This window comes from Coregonus clupeaformis, chromosome 8 (genome assembly GCF_020615455.1).
Source record: "Coregonus clupeaformis isolate EN_2021a chromosome 8, ASM2061545v1, whole genome shotgun sequence".
Lineage (NCBI taxonomy): Eukaryota > Metazoa > Chordata > Actinopteri > Salmoniformes > Salmonidae > Coregonus > Coregonus clupeaformis.
Genome location: NC_059199.1, coordinates 18,250,375 through 18,263,311, shown reverse-complemented (window position 1 = coordinate 18,263,311; position 12,937 = coordinate 18,250,375). Strand labels below are relative to the sequence as shown.

At 40.3% G+C, this 12,937-nt stretch overlaps 1 protein-coding gene across 1 annotated transcript in view; it reads left to right on the top strand.

The window, feature by feature from the left end:
• Positions 1 to 12,937, top strand: part of LOC121572726 (ADAMTS-like protein 1) — a 156,699-nt gene that overhangs the window by 63,501 nt on the left and 80,261 nt on the right. Inside the window, exons 5-6 of the mRNA XM_041884748.1 lie at positions 1,952 to 2,078; positions 2,787 to 2,861. Of these exons, the coding sequence (XP_041740682.1) occupies positions 1,952 to 2,078; positions 2,787 to 2,861 (202 nt within the window). The remainder of the gene's footprint in view (positions 1 to 1,951; positions 2,079 to 2,786; positions 2,862 to 12,937) is intronic.

The following is a 12,937-nucleotide window of genomic DNA, read 5'->3' as shown; positions in this document are numbered from 1 at the left end:
ACATTGTAGAATAAGAGTGAAGACATCAAAACTATGAAATTACACATATGGAATCATGTAGTAACCAAAAAAGTGTTAAACAAATGAAAATATATTTTATATTTGAGATTCTTCAAATAGCCACCCTTTGCCTTGATGACAGCTTTGCACAATCTTGGCATGCTCAACCAGCTTCACCTAGAATGCTTTTCCAAAAGTCTTGAAGGAGTTCCCACATATACTGAGCACTTGTTGGCTGCTTTTTCTTCTCTCTGCGGTCCAATTCATCCCAAACCATCTCAGTTGGGTTGAGGTCGGGGGATTGTGGAGGCCAGGTCATCTGATGCAGCACCCCATCACTCAGCATCTTGGTAAAATAGCCCTTACATAGCCTGGAGGTGTGTTGGGTCATTGTCCTGTTGAAAAACAAATTATAGTCCCACTATGCCCAAACCAGATGGGATGGCGGATCGCTGCAGAATGCTGTGGTAGCCTTGCTGGTTAAGTGTGCCTTGAATGCTAAATAAATCACAGACAGTGTCACCAGCAAAGCACTCCCACACAATAACACCTCCTCCTCCATGCTTTACTGTGGGAAATACACATGCAGAGATCATCTGCTCACCCACACAGCGTCTCCAATTTGGACTCCAGACCAAAGGACACATTTCCACCGGTCTAATGTCCATAGCTCGTGTTTCTTGCAGTGGTTTCTTTGCTGCAATTCAACCATGAAGGCATGATTCACACAGTCTCCTCTGTACCGTTGATGTTGAGATGTGTCTGTTAATTGAACTCTGTGAAGCATTTATTTGGGCTGCAATTTCTGAGGCTGGTAACTCTAATGAACTTATCCTCTGCAGCAAAGGTATCTCTGGGTCTTCCATTCCTGTGGCGGTCCTCATGAGAGCCAGTTTCATCATAGTGCTTGATGGTTTTTGCGACTGCACTTGAAGAAACGTATTGACTGACCTTTGTGTCTTAAAGTAATGATGGACTGTCATTTCTCTTTGCTTATTTGAGCAAATTGGACTATCTTCTGTATACCACCCCTACCTTGTCACAACACAACTGATTGGCTCAAACGCATTACGAAGGAAAGAAATTCCACAAATTAACTTTTAAGAAGGCACACCTGTTAATTGAAATGCATTCCAGGTGACTACCTCATGAAGCTGGTTGAGAGAATGCCAAGAGTGTGCAAAGCTTTCATCAAGGCAAAGGGTGGCTATTTGAAGAATCTCAAATATAAAATGTATTTTCATTTGTCTAACACTTTTTTTGGTTACTACATGATTCCATATGTGTAATTTCATAGTTTTGATGTCTTCACTATTATTCTACAATGTAGAAAATAATAAAAATTAAGAAAAACCCTGGAATGAGTAGGTGTGTCCAAATCTTTGACAGGTAGTGTAGTTTTTATGAATGGTGTAAAATCTAATGGAAGCTGTGCAAAGTAAATGGCACTTTGCCAACACAAGGGCATATGCTTAGAGAATGAATAAGACATTAGAACATGTCAAAGAATGGGCTTTTGATTGACATCCATGGAAACAGTTCATTGTGCATTTTTTCCTTGTTGAAGGAAATCACAAATTGAGGTGTAGTGTGCGTAGACATGCAAGGAGTGGCTTATCCCTTTGGGATCAAGTTGTGGTTTGGCCTATGTTATCCTAACAGTCTGTATTATGCTGAAGCATCAATCAACTATTTGGTAGAGAACTACATATTTGGGCATGTCCTTGTGCAGCAAAGCACGTTGAGTCAGATTAAAGAGATTGCCCAAATTACAAATGTACCTAATCTTTTATTGATGCATATAAAGTACAGATACTCAGTTTGTATGAAAACCTTTTTAAGTTAAATTAATAATTTAGGTGAACCAAGGACAATGCCCAATAGGCAAGATGGGGGGTAAATGAAGTCAAAAAGGAGACTGAGTCTAGCTCTTCCCTTCTCCTCTTTTCAGAATGTGGGCTGTGATCTCAAGTTGGGGAGCACAGCAAAGGAGGACAACTGCGGAGTGTGCAATGGAGACGGCTCATCCTGCAGGCTGGTACGAGGATACTACAAGTCCCAGCATTCCTCGGAAAAGAGTAAGATATGGGGTGTTTGGGACGTATAATGAAGACCGGGTTTTAAGATACTATTTGAAATCTTCCAAATACTTTGAGTGTGCCTGGAGTGCCACATGGGCATGGGCTTGCATTTTTGGGACTATTCCATTGGTTCATTACTCCAGACAAGCTCAATCAAGCACAGATAAACTATTTGAAATTATTTCAAAAGTATTTCCACCCAGGTTGGCTAGAATGCTGCCATTATACTTTTATAGTTACATTAACATGTTATAACTGTGTAATATTTAGGCATTATGACAGCTATTTCATCTTACATCTTAAGAGTAAGATATTACTTTGGTTTTCTCTTTGCCCATGGATAACAAACAGTACTTGTTTTAGTCTTGAATAACCCTAAGATAACACGGCCCCTATAATACCTGGTATTGATTGATTAAAGCCCCATGCACCTGTGCTGCTGTACAAAAAGCCAGCTGAAGGAAACCCAAACCTCTGCTGAGTTAACAAAGTAAATTAGCCTACAGGACCTTATGGGCCCACTCTAATCATGGAGTGTCTATAGAGAACCACCCCACCCTATTGGATTGACATACTTGGTAATTTCACTTATTCCACAAATACATGTCACTAGTGTACACAAGTATGTTTGAGCCTTGTTTGTTGCATGAACAGTCTCATCTCAGGCATGTAATGTCTCCCTTTCTCTCTCTCTCTTTCTCGCAGCTGAGGAAACAGCCATTGTGATCCCCTATGGGAGTCGTCATGTGCGACTAGTCCTGAAAGGCCCGGATCACTTGTGTAAGTTTTGGTAGGTCTGGGGTGCTTCCATCCAGAACTATATAGAAAATCTTATCCCGGAGCTCGAGTAAGTGACATTACTAAGCTGCTCCCGAATGTACTATGTCAGGACATGGAAATCGATTCTATCGCAGTCCATGTGGGTTTTAATGACATTATGAATGGCAGCGCTGAACAGTTGGAACTGGATTTTAAAGAGCTGATTGACTCTCTGCTAGACACTAACAAAATACCCATCATATCTGGCCCTGTGCCCTCTCTGACTCGTGGCATTGAACGATTTAGCAGGATTCTTTCTCTTCACAACTGGCTACGTGATTATTGCAGCTCAATGGGTGTAACTTTTGTTGACAATTTCAATATCTTTTGGAAACAAAACACGTTTTATAAGGAGGACGGTATCCACCCAAATCATTTGGGTTCCTGGATCCTTTCACAACATTATATGGCTGCGTTGAGAAAATGACTTATCAATGACACAAGCCCAGTTCAGCTAATCCCTACCATTGTGACACAGAGTTGTCATAATGCTTCAGCAAATGTACATTACACCAGGGGCATTTGTACACACAATGTAGGTAACCTAATTTATGTCCCTCTAAAAGCCCTGAATGCCACTGCTTATCACACAGCTATTGTATGCAGCAATCATGTGCCTGTGAACCAGATTTATACCGTTAGCACTGAGGCAGTGTGCCCTAGGAGGAAGTCCACTGTGTGCAGCTCACCCTGCACTAACATAAATAACATGAGCATATCTACTTATGCTAATCTTTCCAGTAACGCAATGAAAACAAGTAAGCATCCCGGAAGAAAAGTGCTCAGAATAGCCCACGTTAACATATCTAGCTTAAGAAACAAGGTTCATGAAATCAATAATTTGCTAGTAACAGATGACATTCTTATTCTGAATATTTCTGAAACTCACTTAGATAATACCTTTGATGCAAAGTTATAACACATTTGGGGAAAAAAGGTAAACTCAGCTCCATCATTCATTGAATCAGATGGCTCATTCATCACAAAACCTACTGATATTGCCAACTACTTAAATTATTTTTTTATTGGCAAGATTAGCAAACTTAGGCATGACATGCCATTAACAAACGCTGACACTACACATCCAAGTATATCTGACCAAATTATGAAAGACAAGCACTGTAATTTTGAATTACGTAAAGTGAGTGTGAAACAATGACAAGCCACCGGGGTCTGACAATTTGGATGGAAAATTACTGAGGATAATAGCAGACGATATTGCCACTCCTATTTGCCAAATTTCAATTTAAGCCTACTAGAAAGTGGAGGGAAGCAAAAGTAATTCCGCTACCTAAGAATAGTAAAGCTCCTCTTTACTGGCTCAAATAGCAGACCAATCAGCCTGTTACCAACCCTTGGTAAACTTTTGGAAAAAATTGTGTTTGACCAGATACAATGCTATTTTACAGTGAACAAATTGACAACAAACTTTCAGTATGCTTATAGGGAAGGACATTCAACAAGCACAGCACTTACCCAAATGACTGATGATTGGCTGAGAGAAATTGATAATAAAAAGATTGTGGGGGCTGTTTTGTTAGACTTCAGTGCGGCTTTTGAAATTATCGATCATAGTCTGCTGCTGGAAAAACGTATGTGTTATGGCTTTACACCCCCTGTTATATTGTGAAAAAATAGTTACCTGTCTAATAGAACACAGAGGGTGTTCTTTAATGGAAGCCTCTCCAACATAATCCATGTAGAATCAGGAATTCCCCAGGGCAGCTGTCTAGGCCCATTACTTTTTTCAATCTTTACTAATGACATGACACTGGTTTGAGTAAAGCCAGTGTGTCTATGTATGCGGATGACTCAACACTATACATGTCAGCTACTACAGCGACTGAAATGACTGCAACACTTAAGACAGAGCTGCATTTAGTTTCAGAATGGGTGGCAAGGAATACGTTAGTCCAATATATTTCTAAAACTAATAGCATTGTATTTGGGACAAATCATTCACTAAACCCTAAACCTCAACTAAACTTGTAATAAATAATGTGGAAATTGAGCAAATTGAGTTGACTAAACTGCTTGGAGTAACCCTGGATTGTTAACTGCCATGGTCAAAACATATTGATACAACAGTAGCTAAGATGGGGAGAAGTCTGTCCATATTAAAGCGCAGCTCTACCTTCTTAACAGCACTATCAACAAGGCAGGTCGTACAGTCCCTAGTTTTGTCGCACCTGGACTACTTTTCAGTCATGTGGTCAGGTGCCACAAAAAGGGACTAATGGAAATGGCAATAGGCTCAAAACAGGGCAGCACGTCTGGCCCTTGGATGTACACAGAGATCTAATATTAATAATATGCATGTCAATCTCTCCTGGCTCAAAATGGAGGAGAGATTGACTTCATCACAACTTGTGTTTATGAGAGGTATTGACATGTTGTTAGCACCGAGCTGTCTGTTTGAACTACTGGCACACAGCTCAGACACCCATGCAAACCCCACAAGACATCTCTTCACTGTCCCCAAGTCCAGAACAGACTGGGAGGCGCACAGTACTACATAGAGCCATGACTACATGAAACTACATTCCACATCAAGTAACTGATTCAAGCAGTAAAATTTGATTTAAAAAACAGATACAAATACACCTTATGGAACAGCTGGGACTGTGAAGCAACACAACATAGGCACAGACACATGCATACACACACACAATAACATACGCACTATATACACACGTACAGATGGATTTTATACTGTAGACATGTGGTAGTGGTGGAGTAGGGGCCTGAGGGCACACAGTGTGTTGTGAAATCTGTGAATGTGTTGTAACGTTTTTAAAATTGTATAAACTGTCTTAATTTTGCTGGACCCCAGGAAGAGTAGCTGCTGCCTTTGCAGCAGCTAATCGGGATCCATAATAAATACAAATACAAATGATAAAGAGATTAATACAATTCTGGCATTTGATTGCAAATGCGGAGGGAGATGAAAAGAGAACACAGAAGGCTGTTGTATAAAACACCTGTCTCCCGAATTACATCTTCAAACTAAAGGCAACCATGGCATCCATGACAAAGAGGGGGAAAGATTTGATGATTCTTATGGCATTGCACACGGTCAGTGTGAACCAGAGTGACTTGACACAACGGGCCAAGTAAGCTGTACAAACAAAACGGAAACAACACAGGACGTCTTATTTAATGAAAGGGGTTGCAGTCTGCCGTGAAGCATTCATCCATGTATACGGGTAAGATTCTAGCAACATTTTCAGATATTATACGTTTCTAATTTTGTCAGAAAGATGCTTTCATTGCAAGTTAAAGCATACTGTTCGCTAGCTAGCTAACGTTAGCTGGCTGGCTCGCTAGCTAAAATTACGTATATGACCTGTGTAGTAATATTATCTCAGAAAGCCATTTGAAAGCTAGTTATTGCCTAATGTTAGCTAGTTAACTAACATTGATCCTAGTTGGTTAGCTTTAGCAAGCTATGACAATCGGTTTATATTGCTAGTACTCTATGGATTGGGATTATGGTTCATTGTTTAGGTAGCTAGCTAGCTATATGTCTAAACAAAAGACTCCACCTCGCCAGATGAAATACATGACCCATCAAGTTAGTCAGGTGTGTCTGACGGTGATTACGGCCATCTATTTAATAATAATGCTAAAATATTTGTATCTGGAATTTGTCTTTCAGCATCAGTAGAACACACCTGACTCTCCTCCAACAGTCATACAAGGAGAATGGTCTAATACCTCCCATCAAAAAGAGAGCCGGTACAAGCAAGCACAGGTTAAACCTGAAGCATGAGGACTTGCAGTGAGTTGTAAACTTCATCAACAACTATGCAGAGGATAATGCAATAGTATTTGTATTTGTATTTATTAGGGATCCCCATTAGCTGCTTCTAAGGCAGCAGCTATTCTTCCTGGGGTCCAAACATATTAAAACACTTATATTACATATAAAACAAAATATAAAACAGTACATCATCTGACATCATTATCATTATTACACCACTACCTATCTACAATACAAAATTATTAATACCACCATACAACAATATCACAATGTGTGCGTATGCATGGATGCCACCCAGAACACCCCTTACAAAAAAAGATAGGAGTCAGAGTGCTGTATAACTGCAGTAAACTGCAGTAAAACTGCAGTTAGAGTGCAGTATAACTGCAATTATTCTGCAATTACAGCGTCCAAAATAGCACAGTCGACTGCACTTTTACTGCAGTTTCAAAACTGCAATCTTTTTTTGTAAGGGACAAACAATTTGGTGGAAAGCTGCTGCCATCTCATGTGAGAAAAGCAGCGGTGTAGCGTCTCTACAAGGAATCGATAACAACACTTGGTATGTAAAACATAAACAACACACCTTTTGATTATCTAATTTACCTCCAACATTATTGGCACTACTTTCATTGATCTCACATTATTTGTGTATTTTTTAGAGGTACGTGTAGTCAGGCTGTCTTCCTTCAGGAATCTGTGGAGAAAATTGTTGCCCCACATCTCAAGCACTAAGCCCAGGACAGATATATGCTGGCAGTGCCAGAGGAACAACTATCAGGTCTTCAGTTCTTCCAATCTGCCAGAAGCTGTTAAATCAGCCAAGCTGAAGAAGCAACAGCAGCATCCCCTGCTTGTTTAGAGTGAGCAGACTGTCTACCAGAATATGGTTGCTGACATGCCAAGACATGCAGTTGTCTCTGGGGGGGACTACTGAACAAGCAAGCAAAGACATCAGGATGCATTACAGCTTTGATTTTGCTCAACAAGTAAGCAACATTTCCTCCTTATTACTGATGAATGTTTGTTTTTTATGTCCGTGATTTTCTTTCTGCTTGCATTTTGTATTTACAGTTGAAATCGGAAGTTTACGTACACCTTAGCCAAATACATTTAAACTCAGTTTTTCACAATTCCTGACATTTAATCCTAGTAAAAAATCCCTGTCTTAGGTCAGTTAGGATCAACTTTTTTTTAAGAGTGTGAAATGTCAGAATAATAGTACAAAGAATGATCTATTTCAGCTTTTATTTCTTTCATCACATTCCTAGTGGGTCAGAAGTTTACTTACACTCCATTAGTATTTGGTAGCATTGCCTTTAAATTGTTTAACTTGGGTCAAACGTTTTGGGTAGCCTTCCACAAGCTTCCCACAGTAAGTTGGGTGAATTTTGGCCCATTCCTCCTGACAGAGCTGGTGTAACTGAGTCAGGTTTGTAGGCCTCCTTGCTTGCACACACTTTTTCAGTTCTGCCCACACATTTTCTATAGGATTGTGGTCAGGGCTTTATGATGGCCACTCCAATACCTTGACTTTGTTGTCCTTAAGCCATTTTGCCACAACTTTGGAAGTATGCTAGGGGTCATTGTCCATTTGGAAGACCCATTTGCGACCAAGCTTTAACTTCCTGACTGATGTCTTGAGATGTTGCTTCAATATATCCACATAATTTTCCTTCCTCGTGATGCCGTCTATTTTGTGAAGTGCACCAGTCCCTCCTTCAGCAAAGCACCCCCACAGCATGATGCTGCCACCCCCTTGCTTCACGGTTGTGATGGTGTTCTTCGGCTTGCAAGCGACCTCTTTTTTCCTCCAAACATAACGATGGTCATTATGTTTCATCAGACCAGAGGACATTTCTCCAAAAAGTACGATCTTTATCCCCATGTTTAGTTTGAAACCGTAGTCTGGCTTTTTACATGGCAGTTTTGGAGCAGTGGCTTCTTCCTTGCTGAGCGGCCTTTCAGGTTATGGCGATATAGGACTCGTTTTACTGTGGATATGGATACTTTTGTACCTGTTTCCTCCAGCATCACAAGGTCCTTTGCTGTTGCTCTGGGATTGATTTGCACTTTTCACACCAAAGTAAGTTCATCTCTAGGAGACAGAACGCGTCTCCTTCCTGAGCGGTATGACGGCTGCGTTGTCCCATGGTGTTTATACTTGCATACTATTGTTTGTACAGATGAACATGGTACCTTCAGGCATTTGGAAATTGCTCCCAAGGATGAACCAGACTTGTGGAGGTCTACAATTATTTTTCTGAGGTCTTGGCTGATTTCTTTTGATTTTCCCATGATGTCAAGCAAAGAGGCACTGAGTTTGAAGGTAGGCCTTGAAACACATCCACAGGTACACCTCCAATTGACTCAAATTATGTCAATTAGCCTATCAGAAGCTTCTAAAGACATGACATCATTTTCTGGAATTTTTCAAGCTGTTTAAAGGCACAGCCAACTTAGTGCATGTAAACTTCTGACCCACTGGAATTGTGATACAGTGAATTATAATTGAAATAATCTGTCTGTAAACAATTGTTGGAAAAATTACTTGTGTCATGCACATAGTAGATGTCCTAACCGACTTGCCAAAACTATAGTTTGTTAACAATACATTTGTGGCGTGGTTGAAAAACAAGTTTTAATGACTCCAACCTAAGTGTATGTAAACTTCCGACTTCAACTGTATATTGATGTGTGTATTTTCTGTAATTTATGTAATTCAGGGCTGATCTGTAAAAGAGACCTTGGTCTCAGTATGACTCCCTGATAAAATAAAGTTTAAAAATATATACATATACACTACCGGTCAAAAATTTTAGAACACCCACTCATTCAAGGGTTTTTCTTTATTTTTACAATGTTCTACATTGTAGAATAATGGTGTAGACATCAAAACTATGAAATAACACAAATGGAATCATGTAGTAACCAAAAAGGTGTTAAGCAAATGACAAATGAGATTCTTAAAATAGCCACCCTTTGCCTTTGTCACGTCTCCTCCCGTTTTTCCCCTCTGGCGCTCTGATTTGCCGGTGTACTGAGCCACCGGTCTGAGCGCAACACCTCGGCAACACCGGATTGGAAACCCAACACACCCTAATCACCTCCAGCACACCTGCACCTCATCATCTCATCACCACCCCTATTTATCCCTGGACTGTTCTGTATGATGTTGTGTGTGATTGTTAAGCTTTGTGTCGTTTACTCTATCTTTGTTATTTCTCTTGCTCATTGTTAAGTAAACCTTGACCTTGTTAATTCCTGCGTCTGCATTCTGCCTCTTATACTCAGTACGCATCACAGCCTTGATGACAGCTTTGCACACTCTTGTCATACTCTCAACCAGCTTCACCTGGAATCCTTTTCCAACAGTCTTGAAGGAGTTCCCACATATGCTGAGCACTTGTTGGCTGCTTTTCCTTCACTCTGCGGTCCGACTCATCCCAAACCATCTCAAATGGGTTGAGGTTGGGGGATTATGGAGACCAGGTCATCTGATGCAGCACTCCATCACTCTACTTCTTGGTAAAATAGCCCTTACACAGCCTGTAGGTGTGTTGGGTCATTATCCTGTTGAAGAACAAATTATAGTCCCACTAAGCCCAAACCAGATGGAATGGCGTATCACTGCAGAATGCTGTGGTAGCCATGCTTGTTAAGTGTGCCTTGAATTCTAAATAAATCACAGACTGTGTCATCAGCAAAGCACCCCCACACCATTACACCTCCTCCTCCATGCTTTACGGTGGGAAATACACATTCGGAGATCATCCGTTCACCCACACCGCTTCTCACAAAGACCAAAAGTCTCCAATTTGGACTCCAGACCAAAGGACACATTTCCACCGGTCTAATGTCCATTGCTCGTGTTTCTTGGCCCAAGCAAGTCTCTTCTTCTTATCGGTGTCCTTTAGTAGTGGTTTCTTTGCAGCAATTCGACCATGAAGACCTGATTCACATAGACTCCTCTGAACAGTTGATGTTGAGATGTGTCTGTAACTTGAACTCTGAGAAACGTTTATTTGGGCTGGAATTTCTGAGGCTGATAACTCTAATGAACGTATCCTCTGCAGCAGAGGTAATTCTGGGTCTTCCATTCCTGTGGCGGTCCTAATGAGAGCCAGTTTCATCATAGTGCTTGATGGTTTTTGCGACTGCACTTGAAGAACCTTTCAAAGTTCTTGAAATGTTACGTATTGACTGACGTTCATATCTTAAAGTAATGATGGACTGTCGTTTCTCTTTGATTTTTTGAGCTGTTCTTGTCATAATATGGACTTGGTCTTTTACCAAATAGGGCTATCTTCTGTAACCCCCCCTCCCATCTTGTCACAGCACAACTGATTGGCTCAAAAGCATTAAGAAGGAAAGAAATTCCACAAATTAACTTTTAAGAAGGCACACCTGTTAATTGAAATGCATTCCAGGTGACTACCTCATTAAGCTGGTTGAGAGAATGCCAAGATTGTGCAATACTGTCATCAATGCAAAGGGTGGCTATTTGAAGAATCTCAAATGTAAAATAGATTTTGATTTGTTTAACACTTTTTTTGGTTACTACATGATTCCATATGTGTAATTTCATAGTTTATGTCTTCGCTGTTATTCTACAATATAGAATATCGTACAAATAAAGAAAAACCCTTGAGTTAGGTGACAGATCAAGCTCTGTGACGCGTAGACAAGATGGCGTATTGAATAGAAAGCGGTACAAACCACCTCAAGATAAGAACATAGTATTCAAAATCAGTAAGTTAGACTAAATATTAGCATTTCAAATATTTGCAGTAAATCAAATTCAATCTGGATAATAACACAAAACAAATCGTAAGGCTAGAGAAATATATCGACAAATATTACAACAACATGCAACACCCAAACATGGCGGAAGATAAACGAGGAGAACCAATCCCCAAGAGAAAACGCGACTCGTCGACTGATACAAATTATATATGCTTTTCACCACTGGGTCTGGTAAGTGTGGAAAGCGGCATGTTGATGTCGATAAATGACAAATTGGGCATACTAGAATTGGTCAGTAAGGACGTAAATGAGTTGAAAGCGAGTCTTGAAATGAGTGACGAAAAAGCAGCGATAATGGAAACAGAAACCAAAAAATTAAAAGTGACAGTAACTAAGATGGAAACGGACGTTAGGGAACTTAAAAAGGAGAACAACCTTCTGAGAGAAGCCTTACTAGACATCCAAACTAGATCAATGAGAGAAATTCTAGTACTTACGGGTATTCAGGAAAAAGAGGGAGAAATAACCAAGAATATTATGAAGGATTTCCTGCATACAGCGCTTCAAATACCACTCGAGGCTGTCGATAAAATCCAACTTGAATGTGTACAGGACAGAAATATGATCGCCCAATCATTGCCAAATTTGCATTTTTTAAGGATAAAGCTATGGTTAAAAGCCTAGGAAAAAGACTTGCTGGCACGAAAATAGGCATGAATGATCAGTTCCTGAGGGAGATTGCAGAAAGGCGCAAAGTTCTGTATCCAATCTTCAAGGAAAATAGATTAAAAGGGAAACATGTGGCACTTGTGGTCAATAAACTATATATTGACAACCAAATGTTCAGAGACACAAAGACTACTCCATGGCTATTCTAAAAGTTGTAATAGAGGAGTTGAATAATGGAACACCCAATATTAGCAATGATAGGGATTGGAATATTAAATAACATTTATAGTAAGTATAGTATTTTAAAAAGGATAAAACGATATAACAAGAAAAGATAACAAGCAGAATAATACATCTTCAAATACGACTAATTAAAACATGGCTTTTTTGGCGGGCAATTGTTGTTTTGGCGGACGGTTGTTGGGGTTGGTCCTGTGTTCTCCCTGGTGTCCTTTCCCCCTTGCGGCAGGTGTGGGATGTGGGTGCGTTTGCACGCTCGGCCCATTTCCTCCGCAGTCAACCATGTGGTGTGCATTTTTGTGTTTGGAAAGGTGTGGTGTTAATTGTGTGATAGGGGAAATAGTTGCATATCCTAGAGCCGACGGGTGTCTATGAGCAGGTGTAGTGAGAGAGAGCTTTCAATTTTGTGTAGATGAGGGATATACATTTTTAAATATAGTATACATCTAATCTAATTTTGTATTGTCCTATCATGATGGAAAGATCCCCAACCCTATATCATGGACACCCACCTGAGTGACCCATACACCAAAGAGAAGTTTCCATCTCTTTTATGGACCTGCTGTGAGTATGCAGCCCGAGTGGCGCAGTGATCTAAGGCACTGCATCTCAGTGCTTG